Genomic DNA, 27,075 nt, shown 5'->3' with positions numbered 1-27,075 from the left:
CAATACATAATGGTGAGACTTCACTTGTATAATATATGGGTCTTGAATATACTCTCTATTAAATTGTAGGTTGTGCTTAGAAGTATGTGAGTTTGGCTATTCTTGTTTGTTTTGTATGATTTTTATTGTTATTACTGACCAGTGCTCATCTGATTTTCATAGCACTTTCCGTTTGTTGTTTTGTTTTGTTTTTTTTTTTCCAGTCTTTTCCTGGCCCAAGTCTTGAAAGTGAAGATTTTAACATACCTCCTATAACTCCTCCATCCCTGCCTGACCACTCCCTGGTGCACTTGAATGAGATAGAGTCTGGGTACCACTCTCTGTGTCATCCCATGAACCACAATGGCCTCCTTCCATTCCACCCTCAAAACATGGATCTACCTGAAATTACAGTTTCCAACATGCTTGGCCAAGACGGGACGCTGCTTTCCAATTCCCTCTCTGTGGTAAGCACTTTTAGTCTTTCCCTTCTGTTTTAAGTGCAAAATCATGGAAATACAGACCTGTTTGAAATCCTTCAAGGGGGCCAACAGCTGCCCCACTCAAATTTTGGAGTGCCCTGGTCTGACTCTGGGTATTACATTGTATTCCCTGTGTCAAATCCTCCCCCCTGGTGGAGGTGAGGGCAAATTTTCAGCTGAGTTCCTCAAAACCAGAGTGTTACCTTCCACCACCTTGGGTAGAAGGTTGTCCTTTACAGGGATGTAAATAATGTCAGAAAGAGGCTCAAGGCTCTGACTTCTGCTGGAGCAGGGTTTGGATCCAGATGGCCGTTGTTCTGTATTTGTCTGATGAGGCACTTTCCATTCTCATTTGCATGTGCTGAGAGATGTACAAAAATTTAATATCTCCTTTCTTGTTTACCGCACGTTTGGAAAACAGCAAATGTTATTTCTGATTCTAGGCCAAATCTTACAGCCTTTTTACAGTTCCCAGTCCTTAGCCAGCCAGAATCCAATTGAAATGACTGGACAACTTGCTTATAAAGTCTGTCAGATAGTCATTATGGTCATGATCTTGTGAAGCCTGATATTATAAATCACTTATTTGAATGTTAAATTGCTTGCAACAACTGCAGAGCTACTTTACATGTTACATTTTCAAGTGGGCTCTACAGTTAATTATTATACTTCTTGCATAGCAGCTCCAGACAAGATTATTTCACATTGATGTACAATTCTAGTCCAAAGAGTTAAAAATCCCATGAAAGAGGATGGAGCCTGACATTGTGTGTATCCCACGGCACTTAAAGCTCTAGGTGGGCGAAATGGGCTGCCCAGGAGCTGCAGATCCCAACAGTCAAAGATAATAATCTATTGTTCCTAGAGATAAAGAGTCTGGACTTCTCACCAAAAGTTCTGCACTTATGGACTGAGGCTGTTTAGGCTTCCCAGCTTGCTAGCTCCCCACCACATTATCTAAAAAACATAAATCAGTCCTGGGAACCTGAGAGCTGACACAATACATGGAGGTTTGGGTATTGAGGGATCTAGGTTCAGCTTCCATCAGCCCCTTGGACTAACAGTCCCAGAGCCAGGGGCCATGGTGACTGGAAAAGACTTAGTTTACGACAAAAATCTGCTTTGTCACATAGCTTCATTGCAACTTAATTAAAATAAAGCTACCTTGATTTTGAGGAGCTGTGCATTCCCTCCGACAATGTCCAAAAAGCGGATGGCATAAGTATTGGCTTCTTATATGTTGCACAGTTGTTATTGATTTACTAGGATGTTGCACACTTTGTGTTTGAGGTCAGAATCTGACCTCAGGGTTATGCTCAATAATGGGAGGAGTGGAGGAGAGGCAGATTTATATAGAGAAATAGAAATATGCGCTGTGGAAAGAGCCTATATTTTCCTTGCTTGTCTACAAAGCTGATGGCATGCATTAAAGAGCTTGAGTGAAATCTTGTGTGGGGTTCTGAGAATCAGAGCTATGAAAGGACTTGAAAAAGTAAGAGAAACGCTTGACACTCTAGTCAAGACAGGCAGTATTTCATTGAATTGACCTCTTTTGAGCCATGGTTATGTCTCAGAACTATGCATTCTTTTAAGTGTGATGTTTCACATTAACCTTTTGCAACAAGCTCTGAACAAAGGGCCTTGAGAGTGTGTAGATCATCACAGTGAATAATCACATTGAGGGAAAATACAAAAAGTTGAATAATATAACTAGGCAATTTTGCTGTTAGTGAAGATCAGAAGAGATGAAAATCAGATGTCAAGAAAATATGTGCTGTGTTTTGACAATAATTTCTGAGAATTTGTTCAATAAATAAAGCATGATCCTTGAAGTGTCATGTGCTAAGTCAGCTGTTATCCCTAACTTGCATGCCCTTTTTGCACAAGAGCACCTCTTACCTAGCAATAGTTGGAACTCAAGCTGGCTTGTCTGTGCAGGGGATGAAGCTACAGCTCATGTTAGTATGACTGGTACAATGCTAACACCTCGATTTCATACAGTTCAAACACTGTTTGGCAGTATAGCTCCTCTGATTTGAATTTGATAACTTGAGAGAAATTAATTTGAGGGAAATAATTTATTTAACTCTTCAGTTAATTCAGTGGCTTCTTCAGTTAATAGAATGACCCCATTGTTCTTTTGGCTTTGCACTGATGAAGAAAAACAGGGGATTTTGTAGAGTTAACATTCTTTACTTAGTTTTGAATCTTTATAATCCAGAACATCTAACTCTTTCTTTTCAGTATGACTCTTTTCTTGTGGTATTACTCATCTCCAAGTTTCCTTTTTACTATCTCATTAAACTCTGATCCATTTAACATGTTCTTGCCTAAATCACTCCTATATTGCCTCATATAGAACATAATTTATAAGTTTCTCCAATCTATCTAAACCCTTGGTTCCATATAATTTCTAGTATATCAAGTACCGTTTAGTGTACTTGGAAAACATGTGTCTCACTACATTTTTCAGGGCACTAATGGATATTTTTAGAAAAAATATTCTTAGAAACAAATCTGTTGGCTGTTCTTTAACCCTAATTAATTTCATATCTTCAGCAAATTTTACTTGCATTGGGACAAATTCAGCTGCATTGCAATGTGCTTTTGAATTTGGTAATTTTTTTCTTTACTTTAAACATCCTTCTTTTTTAGCTAGCTTTTAACCCATGTTGGTATTTTAGCAGTAATACCTTCTATTTTATCTGTGTTAGAACTAGTGAGTGTTTTTCAGTTTGTTTTTATAGACAAAACATTACTTAATGCTAGGCAAATGTGAGAAAGGAATATCAGTGAGCTCAGAAACAGTTGGAAAATAGTTCATACACTAAGTATAGTGGTTTTCTTCCATCTGAACTACCAGGTGTTTTCAGATGAGGATTTCTGTGATTTTGGACAGATTGAAAATTGAGGATGTACCCTTCCTAAAACCCCTTCAAATCTCCCCCCATCAGAAGTCCCTGTTTCATACTGTGCAGTACTCCCTCCAAGCTGCAGATAAAATCCCTTTCAGTAACGATGGCAGGATTTACCCCAATCTCTCTAAGAATTCTCCTCTGCAGAAGTGCTTAAATACACACAAGAGCCCACTACCAGCTCAGTGAATTCATACTAGGGATTGGCTTCTTACAGATTCTTACACTGTGGGAATTCTTTCTAAAAAAAATTTCCAGTGCTGGGAGATGAAAATTTCTCATTGCCATTGACAGTGTCTTAAATTTGGAATTAACCTTCTTTGAAGTTTTTTTGATTGATTGGACTTTCATACTGCATGCCGACTATTTAAAAAAAAAGAAATCCAACAACTAAACCACTAAAATTTTTCCCTCTCATTATTCTGCTGTCAGTTCACATATTTACCTCTATGTTTGTAAATTTCTGTATTCTTAGTTGACATACAGAATATACACAAGCACATTAATTTCTATAATGCTGTCACATACAGATTTCTTTAGGCGCTCATTATATCTGGGTAGAGCTTCAGAAATCTACAAAATTTGTGCATATGACTTCTATTTCTGCTTCTTAATTGGATGCAATTTAATATAGATAGAAGTGTTTGTTTAATGAAAATGTATTTATGCTCCTGTAAACACGTTTGCTTCTATATAGTGGAATAGGGATCCCTTCCTGGTTTCCTACCAGTTGAAGTCTCTGGGGGTTTGGTTAGATCCCAGGTGGGGCTTGACTTGCCAGCCTTTTTCTGCTGGTGTGAGTTTTCCTGAAATATCCCAAAGGATATTTTCAAGGACCACAAGAGTTACCCTTCTAACATTTGCAAAAAATGCATGTTGTATGAGAATATGTATTTATCTGTAAAAATGCTTTTGGATGTGCTCTTTGTATATATCTATCAGTTGTTCTGTGTATCAATAGACATTCTAGCTTCTTTAATGTATCCTATAGACAGTTGGTTTTTCTACAAGAAACCAGGGTTAAAAATCACAGTGCTGTTTTTACATAGTTGGAAAAAAAACCCAACCTATTTCTGGAATGCTTTAATTTGTAATCTTGTGCTGATCTTTTTGAAAAATGTGGCTCATGATGATATACCATAGAAAATTTGCAGGAAAGAGATAGAAGATTTCAATTTCTTGAAATGCTTCAAATTTCTGGGTTTTAAGTTTAAAGTGGAAAAGATGGTTAAGACAATAAAATCAGGGTTTGATTTCCCAAATGCTCCACTTGTGCTGGCAACAAAAGCCAGCATAATGTATATGCTTAGGTTTATTGTCATTTTTAGTATACAGTCAAGGAACACTTTGAATTCAAAGGCTACTGTACAACTGTTTTGACAACCACCACATCAGTAGGTAATGTGCAGGACATATGAAACTGAAGCAAAAATGTTTCTTTAGGTCTATAGGGAGTGCAGTACATCAAGAAATTCAGACATATTAGAGCAGCATGAATTTCTAATATGTTGCTCTTATGGAAAAGACCACTGGCATATTGAATAATGCTGCTTTCAAAGCAGAGCAGAAAATGTGATTACAGACAATTTCAATGCTGTTTTTAAAATAAATATTTTTGAAATCTTGAGGTGTTTTATTTCATGTAATGCATAAAATATGTAACAGTGTGCTAGAGCTAAAGATCTTCTAGGCCACGGAAGAGTAGATGATGTCAGCTATAATTATTCAAATGTGGAATAATAGAAGCATTAGTTTAAAATAAAATGCATGTCACAAAGGCCCATGTCCTTATATTAAAAAAAGCAATAAAAAGCTGCTTTTTTTTTTTTTGCACACTTAGACAGAAGAATAGAGGCAATGAATAATTTTTTAACATTATGCCCCAATTCATCAAAGCCTGAACAATTACATTATACTTTTTCATGAATTATATTTTTAGATATGCAACCTGTGAGAGATTAATATCTTAAACAAAATGTGGCATTGTATAACAGGGAAGAAAGCAGACAGCTACTTTTTTTTTTTTTCTTGCCATTTTTAATCTCAGGTAGAATGAGGTTAGTATTTCTTATTCACAGTACAGTTGCTAATGAATACAATAAAGAAGACTGTTGTATCTGAGATGCATTTAAGAGATTTTGTTTGACTGGTTTCATACATGTTAATCTAAATTAAGTATTCATGATTCATCTTGAGGCTGACCTATACAGCTGATTCTTTTTCTTTGCACCTTTAAGTGTTAGTGGAAACTACTGAGTCAAATAGATATTCATTATTTCTGATAAACAAGATGAATGACTTTCATAACAAAAAAAAAAAAAAAAAAATTCGTGTCTCTTAACCTAAGTGTTGAGATTTGAATCATGTTTGGATACTTTTTTCTAGCTTGTATTGCATGCCAGTGGTAGCAGATATGTTTTGTCTCTGGTGAATACTTCGCTTTTGTGCCTCATTACTAGTGTCTGGTCTTCAGTTTACATCAAAATTTACTGTTATGCTACACAGACCTGCTGCTACCCCAAATTTTATTGCAGTGAATTATTGCTATCAGAACCACCAAATCATAAAGCTAAGGTCATGGAACATCTTGTGTAAAAGTTGTTTATTTTTTTTTTTTTTTCTTATTAAGCAATTTTGTATTCTTCTTTTCCCTTAAAAAAAAAAAAAAAGACAAAAAAACAACACCATTTTTCCCAAGCAGGTTTCTTTTCTTCACTGAAATACGCCTTGCATGGAAAATGATTACAATAGGTAATGTATGTTTTGTCAAACACCCTGACCAGCTCATGTCCATCAGCATAACCTTATTGTCTCTACTAGAATTATGATTACTTATTCCATCAAGAGTTCTGAGACATAATTTTTATCTTTCTTGTCTTCTGATGTCTGCTCCACTCTTTTTTCATCAGAAAGATAACAGAAAGGATATGTAGAAGAGCTGATTAAGATGTTATTTGATCAACATTTTATAAATACCTGAATATTGCTACTGCCTAAAAAGCCTGCTACTAGAAGGCTCTTTACTGTGCTACAAAAAACTTATGATATCAGAAATTACAGCTGTACAAAATCAGAGTGGAAACAAAGCTGGCATTTTTAGCAGTGATAGAGATAAGCCATTTATCTGTAGTGTACTGTGGCAGGTCGTTGTTTCTCTGTGCCTCAGGATTAAATTCAAATGGGACATCTCTCAAAAAAGATATGCTCTATCAAGGACTGGACTTAGAGACCCCACACTACAGCAGCAGGACTAGAGCCTTCCCATGGGTCACCTTGTCCCTGGGGCCTTCTCAGCAGGAAACGTCGGTCCATGCGTTCATGGAAGGGGTAACATTGCTGGTACCACCTCAGCTGACAGCATTTCTACAGCTTTTCTCTGCCAAGAGAACATCAGCAGAGTAAAAGAGAGCCCTCTGTGGATGCAGGCCACTGATGGGCCCCACCTTCCTCAGGTCAACTAGGACAAGAATTCCTGTGAAGCTATTTGTGGAGCATTTTATTTTCTGGTCCTTAAGTAGTATCTGGTAAAGTTATACTCTCAGTCTCTAAGTACTAAGAGCTTGCCTTAAAGATAGATCAAGTAAATATTTGCACATAACTGTAGGAAAATATTTGTACACCAATGATGAGGACTCCTTTTAGAATAATTCCAGGTCTCATTTTTAAAATTGAAAATGAAGCTGTTGATTTACTGTCAGTTGGGAAATACAGCATCCTGCTTATTTGAGTGTGGTTTTTGAGAATCCATGTGGCTCACCTATTTCACAAACTCAGTCAGAAAACAACTTCAGTATAAATTAAAGAAGAAATGACAAGGTGGCATGTATCTTAGTTTTGAAAAATAGCCTTCTATAGAAAATACTTTGGTGACCCTTTTCATAGTGGTTTCCCATTGTCTGGTAGGAATTTATTTGCTACATATAAAAAGTAAGAAAAATAAATAACTTTAGTTGTAATAATTTTTTTCGTGGACTTTAACCAGATAGACACAGGCTAAGACAAGATGAATGTGGTGCAGAGAGAAAGACTTCAGTTGTGGGTGGTAGATTATACAACACCTCACATGTGAAGTACTCACAGGAGTGATTAATGCATAAGCAGCATCATAGCTGCAAGTGTCAAACAAAACACATAATAGACTATGCAAATAGAGGAAACATAACTCTCAGAAAATGTCAGAAATTCAGGGGCTTCAGCAGCAGAGATTGTTGACTTTAATCTGCTGCTTTTAACATTGCATGTAGTTGTCGAGAACAGCATGATAATGAAATGTTTCTGAAGACTCACACTTTGGCAAAAAAAACTTAGTGATCTTAAGTCCTGTATACGGAATAGAAGTGAAATGTCTTTCTTAAAAACTGTGAACATACTTCTATGAAGACAAACAGGAAGGAGAAGCCCACAGTGCAGATGAAAGGTAGGGCTTTGTGCATCAGGTGGAGTAGCCTCTATTTCCACCTGTTTCATCATTTAAATGCATGAATTTGCATTCTTTGAAACTCAAAAGCAGCTGAGAAGACTGCACATCCCTTCATTCACCATTACATCCCATTTTTTTCAGTACTAGAAAGGTGTGTGGACAAAAGCAGCTTCACTACAGAATGTTCTGTCTTAACTCTGCCATGTGCACGCTGGAAATTCAGCTGTCACCTGCTAGAGTGTGAATTCTCCTCCTTAAATCTTGCATATGTAGAGTCATAGATGTTTAGCAGAATTTTTTCTTTATTTTGAGCATATTAGTGCTTTCATTTGAAAGCACATTAGTGGTTTTCCAAGTTGAAGGAATTTAAATGGTTCAATTAATAATCCCACAGGGTTTTTGTCTGTTTTAGTGGTTTTTACACAGTTTTAAGTATCGTTGTTTGAGTTTACCAGTGACTTTTTGCATGAGGAATGGAAGAAAAATATTCTACATGTTTGTGTTTTGAGATTTGAAGAAATAATCAGAAGTAAAAAATAACTCATTTGGTTTTTTATGCCTTTTTCTTTCACAAGGCAATTAAGAAATGCTAAAAGTGTAAGGATGTCTACTCTTCCCTAATCTTTTTAATAACATAAAGATTCATTTTAGAGTGATGTTTGCCCCTCTGTTCCCCCTTCCACCTCCTCTTCATTTGTACAAAGCCTGTTCTATCTAAATGCCACGTTGGGATTGCCTGTGGGCAGCGTGTAAAATCTTTAACCTCCACTGCTCCTGTGATGCTGTACTTCAGCCACATGCGCGTGACCCAGGATCTCTGTAGCCTCACTCACACACCTTTGAACTGCACTTTTGGCACACTGTACATGCTGTTGCCTCTATATTTGTACACTAAAGATACAAAAATGAATTTCCTTAATTCATTTTTTGTGCATATCATGGATAGACGCAGTCAGAAAAAAGGACTTAAGGTATAGAGTGGCAGCAAGAAGCATTATGGAGTGAGGAACACCTCTAAGGCATGCTTGTACATATCTTTCAGCTACAAAATCCCCAGAATGAATGCTTTTCATCTAAAGTGAACAGAGGAATTTCACTTTATCTTACATATTATCAGGATGTATCCAAAATTCCTCTTTCAACCAACATGCAGGGACATAAAAGAGTTGAAGGAGATGTTATAGGTGGCGATGGGCACTCTGTGTGCCTGCCCTGACCCAGAGCTGAAATTAACTGCAGTTCTCAGAGTACATACACACATATACATGGATACACATATATACATATATATGAATACTTATATGTCTGTGTATGTATCTATAAGTATGTACCACGCTGTTAATCACTGAAGCCCTCTGCTGGAGTGTTACAGACAGGATGTAGCATCTGCAACATCCCCCTTCTCCCCACATTGTGGATCCATGCTGTTGCTAAACAGAGACTGAAACTAGAACCAAATTATTGAAGTAGATGCAATGGATTTAATTAATGTACTGCACATGGCTGCATTATGCAATATTTTTTACCAAGTCCATGAGTTATAAGTGAGGCTACAGTGTCTGACAGTAGCTTTGATAATGGGTACTTTTGCTAATTGAGTTAATGAACTAGCCTAGTTGCTGAAGTGAGACATGGGATACCTAATGGATAACAAGATCAAACAACTTCATTTCACACCTTCAAAATTCTGTTTCCTGACAGTAACAATATTGGGGTATAGGTACCTTCACTTCATCCTTACAAGAATCATGTAAACTGAAAAAAAACTTTTAAAACTAGATATTACAGTCCCTTAACCAAAAAAGGCCTGCTCATGGAGTATTTACAGGATCAGGCCCTGGATGAAAATGCAATGTTTTTTTATTTGGAGATGCGACTTCCTTCTAATTCATTTCAAGATTACCTTCATTCACACATAAAGAATTTCAGAGATTAACTCAGTAACTAAGCTTTAGTTTCCAAGACATGCCTTAATACTCATGTGGGGGATCTCAGTTTAATGAATTTTATGACACTCCCCTTTCTTATGTAGTAGCATAAAAACTGTTTAGTGCAACAGGCTTAGTCCTTATCTGGTTATTAAGTGCAGCTTAAGTTACCTGACAGAAAGTATACAGTCTAAAATAACCACTGGCAAAACTTTTAAAAGTTATTTTTTGTACACAAAACAACTGACAGCATTTGAAAAATAATGCCTTTGGCACTCTGTTCTTCTGAAGCACCTTCTTTGTGCCTTGAAGTGCTCTGCAGTCACTAATTAGCTGAGAAGGTAGTTTACTCGTAACAGTGCAAGTAGATGTTCACAATATCAGTCCCTCCTATCTGTCAGGTACTGTCCTCAGAGAAAAACATTTATTTTAGCAGAGAAGGAGAGAAAAACATTTGCTTTATTAAAAAGCTAGCAAAATTTAATTCACAATAAACAAAGACAAATGAATCTCAAGTTGAAAAAGAAATGTCTTACAGGAGGAGGATGAAAATGACTACGTAGGGGGACCCGTAATAATGAAAGTGTTATCAGGAGCTAATTTCATGTTTGATGCTCAGTAACACAAAAGTGGTTAGCAGTGTGGTGAGAGTCAGCTTTCAGTATTAGAACTAGCAGATGTCCTCACATGTAATACAAGCAGGACTCAACTGCCATGTGCAACACAATATAAAGTTTTTACAGTGACTGTATAATACGGTAGCTGAGACTTTTAAGCTCTCAAACAACCTGGAAGTGATACAACAACCTTATTTAAGAGACATTAAAAAGATGCAGGCATTGCTTTGCTTGTCCTTGAAATGCAGTCAGCTCTGGGGAGAAGTGAAGTATCTGTTTAACCACAGAGTGTGATGTTCCACTGCCCCAGATTTCCAGTCCAAGACCTTGCAGGCTGGTTCCATAGCACATGTTTTTCTTCTCACTTGTCATCAGCTTTGTGAATGCAGGGAGAGAAAAACTCACAACAGGGAAGTTCTCTGCCCAGGGCCTGGCCTATGTAATTTCAGTTGTGGCTAGCATTGTGGCACTGATTTCATCATTTGTGGCCTCTGCCTCTGAAGTGCATTTTAGGAGCTCTGTGACTTGACTCAAAACCTCAGTGGGATTTTCAGAAATATTCTGGCTTAATGTTGATCCTGTCCTACTCTAGCTATCCCAGAGTTTCAAAAGAAATAGAATTAGCTCTATAACAGATGCTTTCATTTGTTAATAAATTGTGAGAATTTAGATTTTACATTATATAAAATTAAAGGTGTGTCAACAAAATTGTTTGTCAATAATGATCTACACTCATAATGCCATCATAATTCTGAAATGTTTTTCTTTGTGACATTTGGAAAATCAGTGCAAGCTCTAACAAGACTGAAGAGAAAAAATATGATCTAATGTCCTGTTTGGAAACAATTTTTATTGTTTTGATTATTATATAATTAAAGACAATATAAGAAAGCTGTGCAAGAGAAAAAAGTCACATGAGTAACCTGACCTCTTAGATCCTGGCTCAGTGCAGCCATAATGTTGTGTTACTTACCAAATCACAGAAATTGGTCCAGAGGGAACTATAATGTCCCTCATTTAATGTAGTCAAAGATAGGATTTTAAAAGGTCATCTCACTGAAAGCAGGATACTCCATAAGTTTGTCATTTCTGACAGATCTAACTTATTTTTAAAATGAGAATTCATCTAGACTCCTTATGCAAGCTCTGGATAGAGGTTCTCACCCTTAAAAAATCACCATACATAACATCCAGCAGGCATTGGAGGTTAATGAAGATCATTTAATATTTTAAATATTCTGTTATTTATTTTTAAGGTGTGCTTTTATATATATATATATATATATATATAAAGTGTATATTGATCTAAGATTGTATGATAGGTAATAGATGTTGATGGAACAACTAGGAAATAAATAACCAAGAAGATGTGTATTAACTCAGACTGTTTTGGTTCATAGCTGACTCGACCATTTAAGAAACAGTAGGAAAATAATCAGCTTTCCCCAAATCTTATTAGCGTATAATCATGATCCAGACTGTATTAGCCCATAAACTATGCTGAGCAAAATAACTCTTCTTGAAGGTTCAGCTATAGTGTTATTTTATGAAATTGTTTATGTGCACATTTAAAATATTTTATTTATTTATCATCATCCATTACTTAGAAAGTTAGGCTGAAGGAATGGATGTTTATGATACCTAAGGAATGTCACTGCAAGTAATGGGATAAAAATAGGCAATGGTTGAAGGTTGGGAAAAAAACCCTTTTAATAATCTGCCAGGTAGTGTTAAAGCACTGGAACATGTACATATGGGAAAATCCTGCACTGGCTGAGAGATGGGTTGGATGATTTAATAGACCTTTCTTTGAGATGTAATTTCTGTAACTGGTTGATACATACACTAGTGTTCAGATATTTGGACTTGTTTCTTGTTTGTCTGGCAAATTGTTTCTTGTGAAAGGTTATAAATTACAATAAATAGACTTTGCAGAAGATGAGCTACATGATATTCTTGGAAAGAATTTTTCAGCTGATATCCAGACATTAATGCCAAAGCAGAAAAAACCCAATAGAGTCCTAATCCCATGGCTTTGCTTGAGCACAGTGCTAGGATGGTGCACTGCCATAAATAATATTTACATTGAATAGAGTTTTCTGTGTTCTAACAGCAATTTAGGATAGAAAGGACAAAACAGAGAAACAAGCGTTATTTGCTTAGAAGAATTTTTTCCTTCTGATTTTGCAACAAAGAATTCACTGCTAGGGATGGAGAGAAGGACAGGGAAAGAATGGAAAGCAAGCATTTATAAAAATGTTGATGTAGTTATAATTAGATCCATTTTAGAACCAAAAGTTTTATGCAGAAACTGACAGAAGGATACGCAATAATTATAGTTTGCTGACAAGCTGAATAGAGTTTCCTTTTTTTATCTTATGGTTTTAGGAAACCAAACTGTAAATAAATATGCAGTTTGACAGATTGTAATTGCAATCAGCAAGGCGTCTTTTCATTTAATCAGATAGTGTTATTAAAATGGGGTTACAATTAAACATTTTATAGTGTGACGTAGAACTCTATTAAAATTCTCCAGCAAACAGTAATTATCATTTGATGCTTCTGCAACCAATTTCCATTTGCAGAAACATTATTGGTTGTGACCTTCCAGTAGTTAGGTCTCAGTTTGCTGTTCTCTTCCTACTTTGATACATGATATTAAGTATTCTCTTTTTTTACCGCACTGTGAAGCCTAAAACATTAATTTTGTATTATTTTATTATATATATTACTTTTTACCACTGTTAAAACTGCATGATACTGGCCTAAGCAGGTTTGCACCAGAGGAAATGCGGAATTACCTAAGCATTAATATTCTTAACTTTAGGAACTGTAATTTTGCTCAACTCTAAATGTGTGGAAAACCAGTATTTGTTCCCATAGTTTTGATAAACTACATAGAAAAATATGAAGTCACAAGTGGTTCAGCCTCTTAAGAATTTTCAGGCTGTAACTTCTCTCTGATATCACCACTGGCTAAGAATTAGAAAGAGCAAGAAGAATCATTAGGAGATGCATTTTTTGGGACATTCTTCAGGTGCATGTAAACCCACTAATGAAACTCTACACAGAAAATATTTGGAATGAAGGGAAGGAGTGATTTGAATTAGCAAAGAGTGAAAGTCTTTGAAAATGAGTCAGCAAAGCTACTGCTCCTTTTACTCTGCGGGACATTTTTGGAGGAAACATCAGTGGTTTGAGGAAAGTCAACATTTTCTTTACTGAAAAATAATCAGGCAGTGGTATAAAACATATCGTGTTGGCTCTTTTCACTAGTAGTTGACAAAGATAAAATAAGAAGAAAAAAGAGTAAGAAAAAAGAGTAAGAAAAGACAAGTATTTTCTATAAATCCATTTCCCACAAAGTATGCTTTCTTTTGGTGAAAAGTGAAGTCTTATGAATACTTGAGTGAAGGAGAAAAAGAAAGAAATAATTTGTTCTAACATACTATGCATTTGTTTTAACTTTGCATTGTCTTTGACTTGGAACCTCTATCTTACTTTTCCTGTTATGACTGTGTGTTGGTTTCCTCTTGTGCTTTTCAACAAGTACAATCACTGCAGAGTAGGCTGATGCAGAGCCTCTGACTTCTTACTGCATGCCCAACAATTCTCCTCTCTTCATTTGTGTGCATATATCCTTTTTCCTCCAAATCATTTTCCTGATAAACAGCTTTCAAAAGGTTTGTCAGAGACAGAGGTCATCCACCTTCACGCCATGTGGCTAAAGAATTGTATTGCCAAAACACTCAGAAATTCAGTGGTCACATAAAAAGAGATGAGATTAACAAAGAAATTTTAAATTGCACTTCAACCACTTCTGATAGGTTAAGCAAAAGGGTTGACTTTTCTTTTTCCAACATCAATACAAACAGGGCTATAAGAGCTCCCTGACTCCCTGTCCTCTCTGGACAACACAGGATTACTGCCTGTGCAGCTACAACATGAGTTTGAGGTCACCATCCTCTGCTAGGTTATAAATGATCAAGGAAGAGAACTTAAATTACTGCTTGTCGCTGAGCTTTTGCAATGACAAACCCACACATGTAAATAGGGTTGTGACATTAAAAAGTGCATACAAAAAAAAAAAGTAACCAGATTCTCCCCAAGTCTGATTGTATTTTTTTCTAACATAAGGATAACATAAAGTATATCTGAATCTAATGTTCAAAACAAGGAAAAAATAATCCACATCTGACCTGTATATAGTGGCTTTTTTAAGAGCATGTCACATGGTGTATATAGGTGTGAAGGAGAAGATAATCAGTATAAGAAATGCAGGTTGAACTCAAAGAAACAGATCCGTCTTAGGGTTTTGTGGTGCTATACATCATTGGCACTATCTGAGCATTCTATCTTACCTTATAATGTCTTCACTATGTATTTGAAGAATACAGGTCTAATTGTGAAATGGTACAAGGGCCCCTTTGGCAGGTATAATGAAGTATTTCTCAAAAGGAGGAAAGGCCCGAAACAACAAGGTGGCAAATGTACATAATATTGGACATTTGCAGTTGGCAGAAACCTGAGGTTTGCTTTAATAATGCAGAGAGAGATGCCTGGTCTACCACACTTGTCTGTCTTTGAATGTCATGTGTCTTAAAAATATGGAAGTTGCACAGGATATATGATTTCTTCATTGTGTTTTTTGCATTTTCAGTTGTGTACTAAATATTCACATATCTCTCTCTGTTACAATCAAGCCTGTTTGATTACTTTCAATTTTTGCCATAAGATTTTGTCACTCTTGCTGAAAAATTTAAGACATTTTCCTCCAGACTCATTCTTTTTTTCCCCCCCTCAGATTTATTTACTACCTTTAGAAGTAGAAAAGTCCAATTTCAATCATGTTAGAAATAGCTCATTTTAGACAAGTACGTGCTGCTCTGCTTACAAAACATATATGAGTGGAATATGCAATTACCACAACTCAGTTTCCTGCCACAGAAACATTTCAGCATTATAGCATTACAGAAATAGAATGACATGCATAATGAAAGATTTCAAGATTCACCCAAGGCATTTATTCTCTTCACCTTAATGTTCTCAGCAGTAGCAGAGTATCCATTAAAAGGTACGATGAATTATGGTTGCTTAGCAACCACGGGGAGCTTGTAACAGCACCAAAGAATGAAATGGCTGGTTGATAAAATGAATTTTCTCTGAGCATTAGCCTGTTGAAACTGCCTTTTCTTGTGGAACATAAAGTGCATTTATTTGTCTCATGCATTTTTTATTAGAAAATTATTTGAGTTCCAGAGACTTGAATCGTTTTGCTACAGGAGATATTTGATTTTAATGTGTTGTACTAAAATAAGTAATAAAAGACATTTTCTTCAAAGTAAAGACACCAAGGAAACCTAGGTAGCTCCTTTTGAAGTTGGGAATAAAATCTTATATAAGGTATGTCATTACTCATTTCTAATTAAGAAAGATATTAGCTAGGACTTAAAACTTCAATTTTACCTTTAAGGGAAAGTTTGAGACAGTTAGCCAATATGCAGTGACAAAAAGGAGAGGTTTGGAATTGATCTCAAGGATTCATCATGAGTGAAGTAAGTTTTCTTCCCTCTTCCCAGACAGTATGGTAGTCATGTCTCAGAGAGGGTCAGAAGTGGTTGCACATTCATATCTAGCATTCACTACTTATTTCTGTGCTAAAAATGTGCTCATCACAGGCTTCCATCCAGCAGTGAAGAGATGCTTCCCTTTCCCCTGAGACTCTCTGGGGATTCAACGGCAGAGTTGGATGAGCATTTTTGGCAGAAAAGGGTTTTGTTGGAAAATGCCGGAACAGTGAAACCAGAGTTGAGGCAAGGGGAAAGTATCAGTTGCATTTAATCATTTACTGTTATTATTTTCTGAGAATCAGGTCTGCATGATCAGGACATGAGACAAGGGAGATCAAAAGACAGTGAGACCTGCCCATTCAAAAATACCCAGAACATCTGACTGGATATATGATACCAAATCTTGGGCTTCTACACAGCATTATTTAGATGAAGAGCTTAACCTTTTGGTTTAGTACTACGTAAGAATGCCCAAATGGTTAGTTATTATCAGTTAATAGTTTAGTCTTTCCTGTGAGACTTGAGACAATGCCATAATTGCTCTTACACAATCTAATAAGGGTCTTTCAAAAGGCTTCAGACTTATTTTACTGTTGAAAAGAGTTGTGTTGAACACCTGAGTGCAGAGAGATCATAACCCTGCTCCTGCATGGTGAATCAGTAGATTGTGTCCTGTTGAGAGTGTCCTGAGCTCTCTGTGAGTCCTTGGTGCAAGCTGGACCCACTGTTGACTTTTCTGGCAACTCAAACGAGGTTGTGTGGGTGGAGATTGCGTGGTGAGTCCAGGCGGCAGCTGAGAAGAATATCTGGGAAGCCGGGGCTGTGGAGAAGGCCTTCTTGTCTTAGAAGTGTATCTTTAATTCTGGACTGAGGCTAGAGTAAGAAAGCAAATCTAAGAATCAGGATGAGATGACTCATTTATGTCTTACCTACCTGTCAGGAAAGAATCAGTGTGAGACAGCATTGAAAAAATTGAAGAGTCTTGCAGCGAGCTGCCTTGTCATGGAAATTTTCGACCTGTATTTCTGTCTCCATATGGATTCTGGTGATGCTGCTGAGAGTACTGTTATCGACTGCTCTTGGGAAAGGATGGAACTGTTGCAGTTAACATGATAGCAAATGTTGGCAGCCTAACAAAAAACAGATTTTAGTTATGTTGACAACATGGCAACATTTTTTTACAGAGCATTTTTTACTGCAAATTAAATGTCCTGGGAGATACATAAATACAGACAGTGATAACCTTTTTGGACTAAAATATAATTCCACTCAAGTGAAAATGAAAGGAAACTGATATTAAGCAGTAAGATCTTGCCTCTTTAAAGTACATGCTAATAATCAAACATTAAAAGTGAAACTCCGGTCATCTACAAAGGTGAAAATTAAAATTCCAGAGAGAGCTTGACTGATTTGTTTAACAAAGAGTTTAATACAGCAGAATCCCACTTGAACATAAAACTATTACACTCACAATAATCCTGTCTAGCTGTTGGGAGATCCAAATTAAAACTCTCACTGATATTTGCTTAAATCTCATAAATTGCATAGAATTAGAGCATATTGAAGTTGTGTATTTACTGTGATCTTACTGTCTAATAGGTTTATAACAATTTAAAAAGATGACTGAAAATAAGTATTTTCTCCTCAGATGATTCAAGTAGTGTATATTTTATTCCTGTATTCTAATTTAATACCCACTTGTTTATTAACTTACTAGTGTCAACATGACAAGGCTGTATTGAATGCAGACTAAATGTTCCATTTAAACAGATAATTTATTTTCTTATTAGTATTAAGGTGTTATGAGGAGATTATTCAGTTGAGGTTGGTGGATTAATACTATTTCTCAAGGAGATATTTTCATGCTCATTTACTATGTTCCATTGTTTCCATTCATATGTATAGAAGAACAGATGTTTGTTTCTTTTCCACTTGTGATTCCAGTGATTTAGTAGCAATATTACTTACCATGTTCTGTTCCACTCCTCAGTACCCTCTGGAGGATTTAATTTATGGATTTTTTTTTTATGAAAGTCTCAAAATTGTATGAACACATGAAATTCAGAGCAGTTTGGGAAAGGAATTGCAGTCCTACTGAACATCTCAAATGACTGGCAAGTATTACAAAATTAGAATTGATGACCTCTTTTCTCCAGCCCAGCTGCACTGACATATTCAAGTCTTTTAAGTCAGATGGGCAAGTAGAGGTTTTAAATTTGTTCCTGTCAGTAAGATTCCCTACATTTTAGTTAGGACACATTGCAGATATTGACTTAGGAAAAAAAAAAGAGAATAAATCGTGAGTGATAAAGGTAAAATGTGATAAATTAGTAGCCTCAGATAGACACTGCTTTTTTCAGGTTTTGATAGTATGGTAAAAATAATCTTGGCATTCACAGTGCAGTCCTTCTTTTGTGAGACTGATCTAATAAAACAGGAATGTGCTTACACCCACCTAAGAAGTAATCATTATTCATGCTTTGTGGAAAAAGGTAGAGTTCCAGGTCTACAGTTCTTGCTCACAGCTACATTATATAAGGAATTTTATTAGTGTAATTTATGAAAATGTACAGTTGTGCCAGCTGGAGAACATAGAGTCAATCCTGTCTGATGTTGCACATCAGCAAGAATTATTGAACAAGGAACTAACCACTGTTGCAGTAAAGCAGTGAACAAAGTTAAAGGAGTGGAGAAGGCTTATTTTATGAAATGCCCAGACATAAACAATACCAAAATAGGACTCAAAGTATATATTTGTGTGTGAATATAGCTGTAACCACAAAACTGTTGTCGTGCTTTGGCTGTGGCCCTCTTCCAAAAGAACTTGTTATATCAGAGCAGCATGCCTAATGCATTTCTTGCATGAATATAATAAAATCAGGATGTGATTTGACCAAATGCACTGACATAACCACTGCGTACATTTTTGTGAATCCATCAAATATGAAGCATGTTGCATAAGAGCACTCTATTTCTTACAGCTCCCTGAATAAATAATGTACATAAGCCTCCTCAGAAACAAAGTCAAGAGCAAGCTGTCTGGTTACATGTACTTTAGTATGACTTCTGGTTAACTCAAAAGCCCCAAATATGAGATACAGAGAACTGGAATATGGTGTGAGTTTGAGATGCTCTCTGGGGAACCTTTATCTTCATATAGGGTCTTTTTTAATATGTGACAGTTTTATATCAAGGATAATGATCTTTATATAATAAGTAATCTAAATACAGTCAAGCACATCATGAGTGAACATGGTTTATTTGGTAGAACTGTTTCATAGATCAAATTTTAGATACCTTTTCAGTGGCTATATTAAAAGGGATATTTTTGCTGTTTTCTGGCATGTAATGTATCTGTCGCTTAAAGTGGAAGGCATGTCACTCTGGTTTTTCTGTTGACACATGCTGCAGTCTGTTGGGAGTGTCATAGCCAAGAAAACCACCTTGTCATATTCTTCTCACTTTGCACAGACATGCCAAGAAATGCTGCCTTGCTGCATTACCAACCAGAAAACATTGGCAAATTCTGGGCGGTGACCAGAGAGGCAGCTAATACATTCTTACTGTCCTCACTAGTAAACGATGAATCCTTCTATTCAGTGCAATTCTCGAAAACGTATATGCTGATTCAGGTCTTAATGCCTCCCGTTTTAATCAAAGACAGCTTTCTCCTATCATCTCTACAATTGCTATTTAGGTTTATGCCAAGTCCTTTAAAATATTGGCTAAAAAGACTAGCCTGTTTAGCCCTCAGAAGGAGATATACGATAAAATAAAATCTCAAGCTTGGTTCAGAGCATGTGTCAAAAACTGACATACTGGCCAGCAGCAGAGGGGTGGGGGGAAAGGCAAAGGAACAGCCCATGTCAGGTTTTGAAAAGAAGCTATTCCAAAGCACAGGAAGTAGTTGTGTATGGCATAATATCTCTTTACCTAGGGAGATATTTAATTTCCTTCTAAAATAGGACTGTGTTTTCATTTTTCATCTTAGGATCAGTCTGTATATGTTGTGTGCACACAACAATTTTTCTACATAAGTTTCTTAGTTGCCCTAATAGTTAAACATATCATTTCGGGTAGTTCAATGGACATCCAGCTACAAGGAAATGTATTAATCAGTATGTATATAATGTGTTAATCAGTACTTATTCATGTACATGCAGAGTAGGAGAGTATCACAGTCAAATATGAATTTACAAGTTTAATGATGGATGTAAATTTTGCCTTCATACTGACATTACAGTCAACGATAATGTGTGTACATATCTGAAAGGAGAGATGATTCCTTGGGTGTTAGTGTAGAAGATCAAGTAAAAATCTGTCAGTTCCAGTTAAAGATGGAAAAAATAATGAAGTGTTAATATGAAAGAAGGAATTAGGTCTTTCATGCCTGATTTCCCAGCCCTGAACCTTCGGGGTTCCAAGCATATGCAATTGGAAAGCTACCTTTAGCTGAAAAATCATGTTAAGGTCTGTTCAGAACAGGTGTTTATCTCCATCTTTAGCTTTACTGGCTACTGCACTAAGTACAGAATAGAGACATGATTTCTCTGGTGAACTGCTGAAAGATCCTTCACAGAAGTTCTCACGCTTCCATTGCATTTCTTGATGCCTTGTGGAGGCTGACCTAGAGCAGAGGATAGATGGAGCTAAAGAATAAAGTAGGTATTTATTAGAAGGCCTCAATGGATACACCTTGGCCAGAACAAGAGCCCAGCCAGGGCTACACCCAAGATGAACCCAAAATGGTCACAAAATAGAGGACAGGTCACGTGTTCTCACACTTTTATAAGTACTGGTCCATTAGTATATTGAAGTTAATTGTCCAATTTAGGTTATTAAACTTGAGATTATGAAATCCCATCCTTCTTGTTTGTCTCTCTTCATTCCACCTTTGTTTATGCCCTTGGGCCTGAGATTTGGATTGATTGCCCAGGGTCCCCAGCTAGAAAAAGAATTGTTTTGTCTACCTACTCTGTGAAGAGAGCCTACTATCCCTTAATATGAAGCTCAGAACTTACACACTAAAGCAGTACAAAATCCGAAAAATATAAAAGCTAAAACCTGAGGCATCGTTCTGTGCAATTCACATAGTTCCTCTGACAGGATCACAGTCCACACTACAGACAGGTAAAAGTGAGCAAAGGAAGAAGAGATCAGATTGAGGACTTAATGACTGACAGAAAAGGCTTCTCCTATGTCTTCTGGGTCATGCTTCAAATCCCATAAAAATATTTGGACAGGCTTGAAATGCTTCTGATGGACTTAGAGTTAAACCTTTGTTATGCATAGAAGTGCTCTTATCTTGGTTTTTACTTTTGCTGGAGAAATTTCTGTCTGTACCTCTGTTTCTCTGTCTGAAATGGGGGAAAAGATGTTATCTGCATTACCAGCACATAGTGTTTGGAGGGTGCAGTAAAATAGAGTGGTGGGATTCAAAATGTTGTATGTAAAAAGTCTTTTGTACTTAAAAATCCTGTATTATGGATCCCTTGTACAAATAAATTATCTGCTTTACATTTCTCATTGTGAAGTTAATGCATTTCCTTAATCTTAAACCTGTTTGTTTTGTTAGAGAAAGCAGAAGCTATTCTGCTTCTGTATTCTTCCTCAAAGCAGAATTTGAGTTGAAGGATTACATTTATTGTATCTGAGTATGGGAAAAAAACCACACCACCAAACAATACAGATATTATAAAAAAACTCATAAATTTGTGTCAGTCTCTGCTTCCCAGGTCTTAATCGAGTATTTCTCATCTTCATTCATTGTCAGTTTTTCCAGAACAGATTGAGATAAATGTCTTTTATCACCCAACAATTGCAGGTGCATATTCCACTTGGAGGAGACGGTGGTAATTGTTTGTATTAGATAGACAGAGTATAAAGGGCCAAAATTTTCCCCTATGGAGAGAATGGGCTATAAAAGCAAGCAAGAATTTATGCTGTGTCTTTGTGTATCCGTGCATAAGTTGTGTCCTGATGTATGCCTATGCACTTCTGCTCGTGGGCCATCCCTACTTTCCTTAGACTGAATGTGATATCCAGAGAATCCTCCTCAAGAGGTGTGTTAGGTTAGGACAGCATAAACAAAATCCTCCTGGTTACTGGCATGGTTCAAGAAATGGGGCTAGAGGTCTATGATGGCAGCAGTAAGGAGCACATGGTGGTTAAAAATGCCTGGGAAATGTGGAGATCCTTCAAACTGCTTCATGAAGGAGTAGTATAGTGGTGGCCTGCAGGGGAGCACTCTGAGCAGCTGGAGGGCTTTCCAGAATCTATCCTGTAATTCTCAGACTCATTCCTGATGCCAGGAGATTTGTCTCGTGGTGTCTTTTCACTTAGCTCTTCATACATATGTTAGCTGGAGGAAGTAAACAGTACTCAGATCTAGGGAAATCATTTTCATTTCATTAGTTCTGGAGTCCATAATTTTAGATTTTATCCTGATGGTATCATTTCCCTGGACCCCAGAAAACTGCAATAAGTAGCATGCATTGAATGTTGTCCTTCTTTGATTTAGCTTTATTAAAATGGTGATAGCACAAGTTTTACATGGATGAGAATGGAGAGGCATTTAATGTCTTTGTTTCCTTTTAGTTCAACTGAAGAGTTTTCAACCTCAGTCCATAGCAGAACTTTAACTTTGGCATGAGAATCATTTATTTATTGTCTTGGCTTTTGCAGGGCATTTGTGCAGTGAGCCAGACTGTTGTCTGTTTTGCCACTGGGATTTTTTCTGGCATGAATAAAGATGCTTTTGTGAAGATTTTATAACTCGCATGGTGAGACCTGTACCCGTTCTTCAGTCCCTGTATGTTTTTACAAGCTCCACTCCTGGCTGGAGGAGCAGTCTAATAGCAGGAATTAAGAACGGCCACAGACTCATTTGCAAAGACTGGACATAAGCAGAGTGCCAATAGGAAAGTTTGTTTTGGTAGAATTGTATCTGGATGTAGCAGCAGCACAGACTTAGGCAAATTTTGGCTAGTGTTCCTGCCAGATAGAGACTGGTGTGATTTGCACTACTTTAATCATTCTAAAGGAAACCTGACTAGCAAGTTATGTGTCATGTCTTGAATGGGTGAAAATTCTCATTATGTGCTATTGAGCTTGTGTTGGCCACTAGTAGTTGTTCTGTTCTATGCCAATTTATGCTTATCAAGTATTAAAGTACAGCCTTGACTTGGGATACTTCAAGGAGTCTTTGTGAGATGTAATTTCAGAACCATGTAAAAGACGTGGGGTTTATTCCAAAACATACACATCAACTGCATCCAACTATAACCAGCTAAACATTTTCTACTGGCATTTCTAAAGGAGACAGTCTCATTTTCAGAAGTTTTTAAGGATATTTTCATGACTTTTTGAAGACTTCTGTGCTGGTTACTTAGTTGGTGATTTCTTTGTAAGCATGTGCAAGTGTTCATTTATACTTTTGGCATCCTCATTTTACCATTTGCCTCTGTGGAGGAAAAGCTTTTTAAAATACACCAGTGAAATGTTAACTAAGAGTAAAATGATCATATTTTAAGGTTATATTTTCTGGTTCTCACTGAGTGCTTACTTGGGATGAAATTGTCAGTGGGATGTTTTAATTCTACCCATCCCTGTTGGCTGGTCTGAGAGCTCCATTTTGTGCTAAATGGCATTTTTAATTTGCAATTAAAAAACCCCCCAACCTTCTGTAAGTTTGACTACATGCCCACCCCTCTCTTTCTGCATTCAGAGGAACCTGCCATCCTCCTGTGGGGGATTTCTTACAAATTAAAGAAAGGAGAATTGGCCTTTAGAGATTCCACTGTAAATACAGGAAGAGAAATTATCTTATAACATTAGTGCTGTTAACTATACTATTCAAAGCTATTCAGATCACCTTGTTCTTTTCTTTGCAGGCATTCTTATTTCCAAAGTACTTCTATGCCTAATGATACCTTAAGAGCGCCAGATTAGTAAGATAGAAGCACAACTCCTCCCACTTCAGACTGCAAACACAAAATTGAGCTTGTAAACATACAGATTTGGCCTTTTGAATATCTGGTCCTAAATGTTTCATGGCCCTTATGCAATGCACCCTTATAATTGAATTACAGAGAGAGGATAACTTGTTATTGTGTTGTCTTCTGTAGGGTTTGTAATAATTCTTATCATGTATTTCCAGAAGACATTATTTTATTTTATTCTTGGCATTACAGACAAGCCTTTAATGTATTTATTCTGGAAGGGCTCCTTGTGTAAGAGCTACTTGCTCAAGCAAAGACTGTTCAAATGGGTAAAGACAAATCACTTGGGGCTTATTTCTGACACTTAGGCACAATACAGTGCAAGAAGGAAGTGGAAATAGCTCTTCATGGAAACTCAGAGCCATGGTGGCATTTGTGTCTGTCCAAGTGCTGTCTTTACTCACCAGCATGTGGGTCAAAGGAGCAGCATGACCACCTGTGTCTCTCCCAAGCTATCTTTGTCATCCTGGGCATGGTCCCAGAGGGAAATAGGGTGATGATGCCTTTGCCTCTCCAAATGGCGGGGCTGTGATCGTGCCTTGTCCTGTGTGGTAGTGGGTCTTCCCACACACCTCCCACGCTGTTTGGCCGTGCAATGCTCATGGCAGGCAGCAACAAAAAAGAACACGAGGTGCCAGGCCTGCACAGCCCCTTGTGAACAAGGCAGTGTGTGGTAGCCAAGGAGGGGACTGGTCACGTACCCTGTTTAACACAGGGAGCCTTTAGCATGGCTGCAGTAACGGTGCAGAGGAACCTGTGAGACTCTGTGTTGGACTTAACGTGGAGTTTGCTGAATACCATGAATAAATTGTTCAGTGTTCAATGGGTATTAATTAAAAGCACGTGTGAAAGTAAAAAAATTTGGAGTTGCATATTGATAGGTCTGAGCTGTAGTTAAGCTACTTAAATAGCAGCTAGAAGTAGTGTATGTGATATAGTAAAAGATTTGCATAACATAAACATTGTGAGTATCAAGTTGTGGCCCATATACTTCCTGTGATATTATCATTGCTAATCTTATGGCTTAGAGCTGCATGCCTGACAAGCTACTTATACATTATAATAAACTGTTATTACACAGACACCCGTGCAGAGTAACCATAGTTACACACACAGTACCTTTCTTTTGGTTAAAGTAAACACAAATAGAATCATTGGGGTAAGTACTGGAGCTTTGTAGGTTAAGAGCTTGCTGCCAGCAGTGAATAAAAGGAATGTATCCAGCAGTTCAAAGTAAAATTCACTCACCCTTTTATGAAGATTGAAACATGCTATTAAAGTAAATCATTACAGTGATTTGTTTTATTTTTGTCTTTGTGATATGATTACTTTGAGTCATCACCATTTTTGTTAGAGAACCTGAAAAAAAAATCTTTAGTACCAGCCTCATCATCTCAGTAGAGTAATTTGACAGTCCATTCTAATGCATTTTAACCAACTTATAAATCATTTTCTGGAGGCTAATGATTTATTACTGCTGTAATGAACTTCACAGGCATCAATACATTAGTATCCACTGTGAAAAAAAGCCATTGTCAAGTCCTATTGGAATGATGATCAGTTTACTATTGTTATTAATGACCCTGATCAACTCTTTGAATCTATGGATAACCCTGTTAGATGACAGAGGTCTTCTGTTTGGGCAAAAATCAATGCATATGTAAAATAAAATTATGTGGCTTTCTGGACCTTTTATCAGTGCCTATATTCCCATTGTCTGCAAAGATTCAGAACTACTTGTAATTTCACCAAAGCTGGGGTGGTTCAGGAATAGGAATCCCTCAGAATACTTTTAGTCAAAGTTAGGCAGTGTCACAGTTCTAGGAGAGACTGCTTGTTGCTTTTTTTTCCCTAAACACTTTCCAGGTGTGGATATGCACTGGCTACTTAATAGACATGTGATGTCTCAAATGGAATTCTCATTGCTGTATCCTGTATTTTACTCCTATAATGGAAGGAGTCTGTAATACAAGGAAGTTAAATGTTACAGACTGTATGTTCCAAGTGCTGGTTCTCAGGTTTCTGAAGTATAGTGCTTTTTCCCTTTCTTTTTGAAATAGAAAATAGACCTCAGTGGCTTGATCAAAATAGTAATTACCATGTTAGGGCTTTTTTTCAGTGTTCAGAGATGTCAGAAATTTGACCTCTGAGGCTTTTAAATCTGACCTTGTTGCTTCTTTCCATTCATTAAGCTACAACCTTTGCTCTCTTGTCATAAAAGATAAATGAAGATTCACACAATCTTTATTTAAGAGAAGATTTATTGTTTACATTAATGTAGATTAAGTAGGAGCAAACCAATTATTTATTGTGCCAATCATGTCTTCTTGAACTTTAAGTTAGTTATCACAGTTCTATAATTACCATTTCCAAATGTTCATTGCAAACTGAAAGCATTAATAGATTTTGTAAATGTCTTTGAAGATGTTATTTTGTATGAATAAGTGGAAAATTATATCTAACCTCTCATGTAATGATCTAGAGAAAGAAATTCAATTTCAAAATTCAGTAGCCTTCATACACATTACATTGTCTTAAAATTATTCTTTTGCTCAGTACCTCCTGCTCTGGAAGCAAAAAATATAATTTTCTGTTGCCAAAGTACATTTGTTGACAAATTAAAAGCTAGGGAAATTGTATCAACTTAGGAGTTATTCAAATTCATCTTTTTGCTTATATAACTCTTGATTAAGAAATGGATAGGCAAGACGATACTGGTGAGAATTTGTACACTGAGGTAGAAACCTGGGTTTTGTTACTGCGTTTGGTTTCATTTTCACTTTTGTGAATGTATCCATCTGAAAGGAATTTGTTTGAAATTGTACATTCAATGCTAAATTATAACTAACTTTATTCACAAAGCGACAGGAAGAAAAGAGGCAAGAATAACCTCCAGCATGTGTGCTAGCACATCCCCTGAGGTCTGGCTGAATCCAGTGTAAATGTTTTTTCAGACATCTCAAGGGAAGTATATATTGCACCCCCAGGAGTGATCACCTCCCTCCTTGCTTCAGGCATGATAGTGCCAGAGGCAGACATGGTACCTCTGGAAATGTGGGAAGAATCTTCCTTTTCCACCGTTCACGTGCACCATGACCTGTAGTTGCTCACTTTCACTGCAAAGCTTAGTGGTCACCAGATGATGATTTCACTTCTGGCATCTC

At 36.8% G+C, this 27,075-nt stretch overlaps 1 protein-coding gene across 1 annotated transcript in view; it reads left to right on the top strand.

Moving 5' to 3' along the window:
- The window catches only part of TOX (thymocyte selection associated high mobility group box), a 217,326-nt gene that overhangs the window by 128,883 nt on the left and 61,368 nt on the right, over positions 1 to 27,075 (top strand). The window contains exon 3 of the mRNA XM_053970238.1: positions 204 to 446. Within this exon, the coding sequence (XP_053826213.1) occupies positions 204 to 446 (243 nt within the window). The remainder of the gene's footprint in view (positions 1 to 203; positions 447 to 27,075) is intronic.

The sequence above is a fragment of the Vidua macroura genome, chromosome 1 (genome assembly GCF_024509145.1).
Source record: "Vidua macroura isolate BioBank_ID:100142 chromosome 1, ASM2450914v1, whole genome shotgun sequence".
NCBI lineage: Eukaryota > Metazoa > Chordata > Aves > Passeriformes > Viduidae > Vidua > Vidua macroura.
This window is presented reverse-complemented; position numbering and strand designations above follow the sequence as displayed.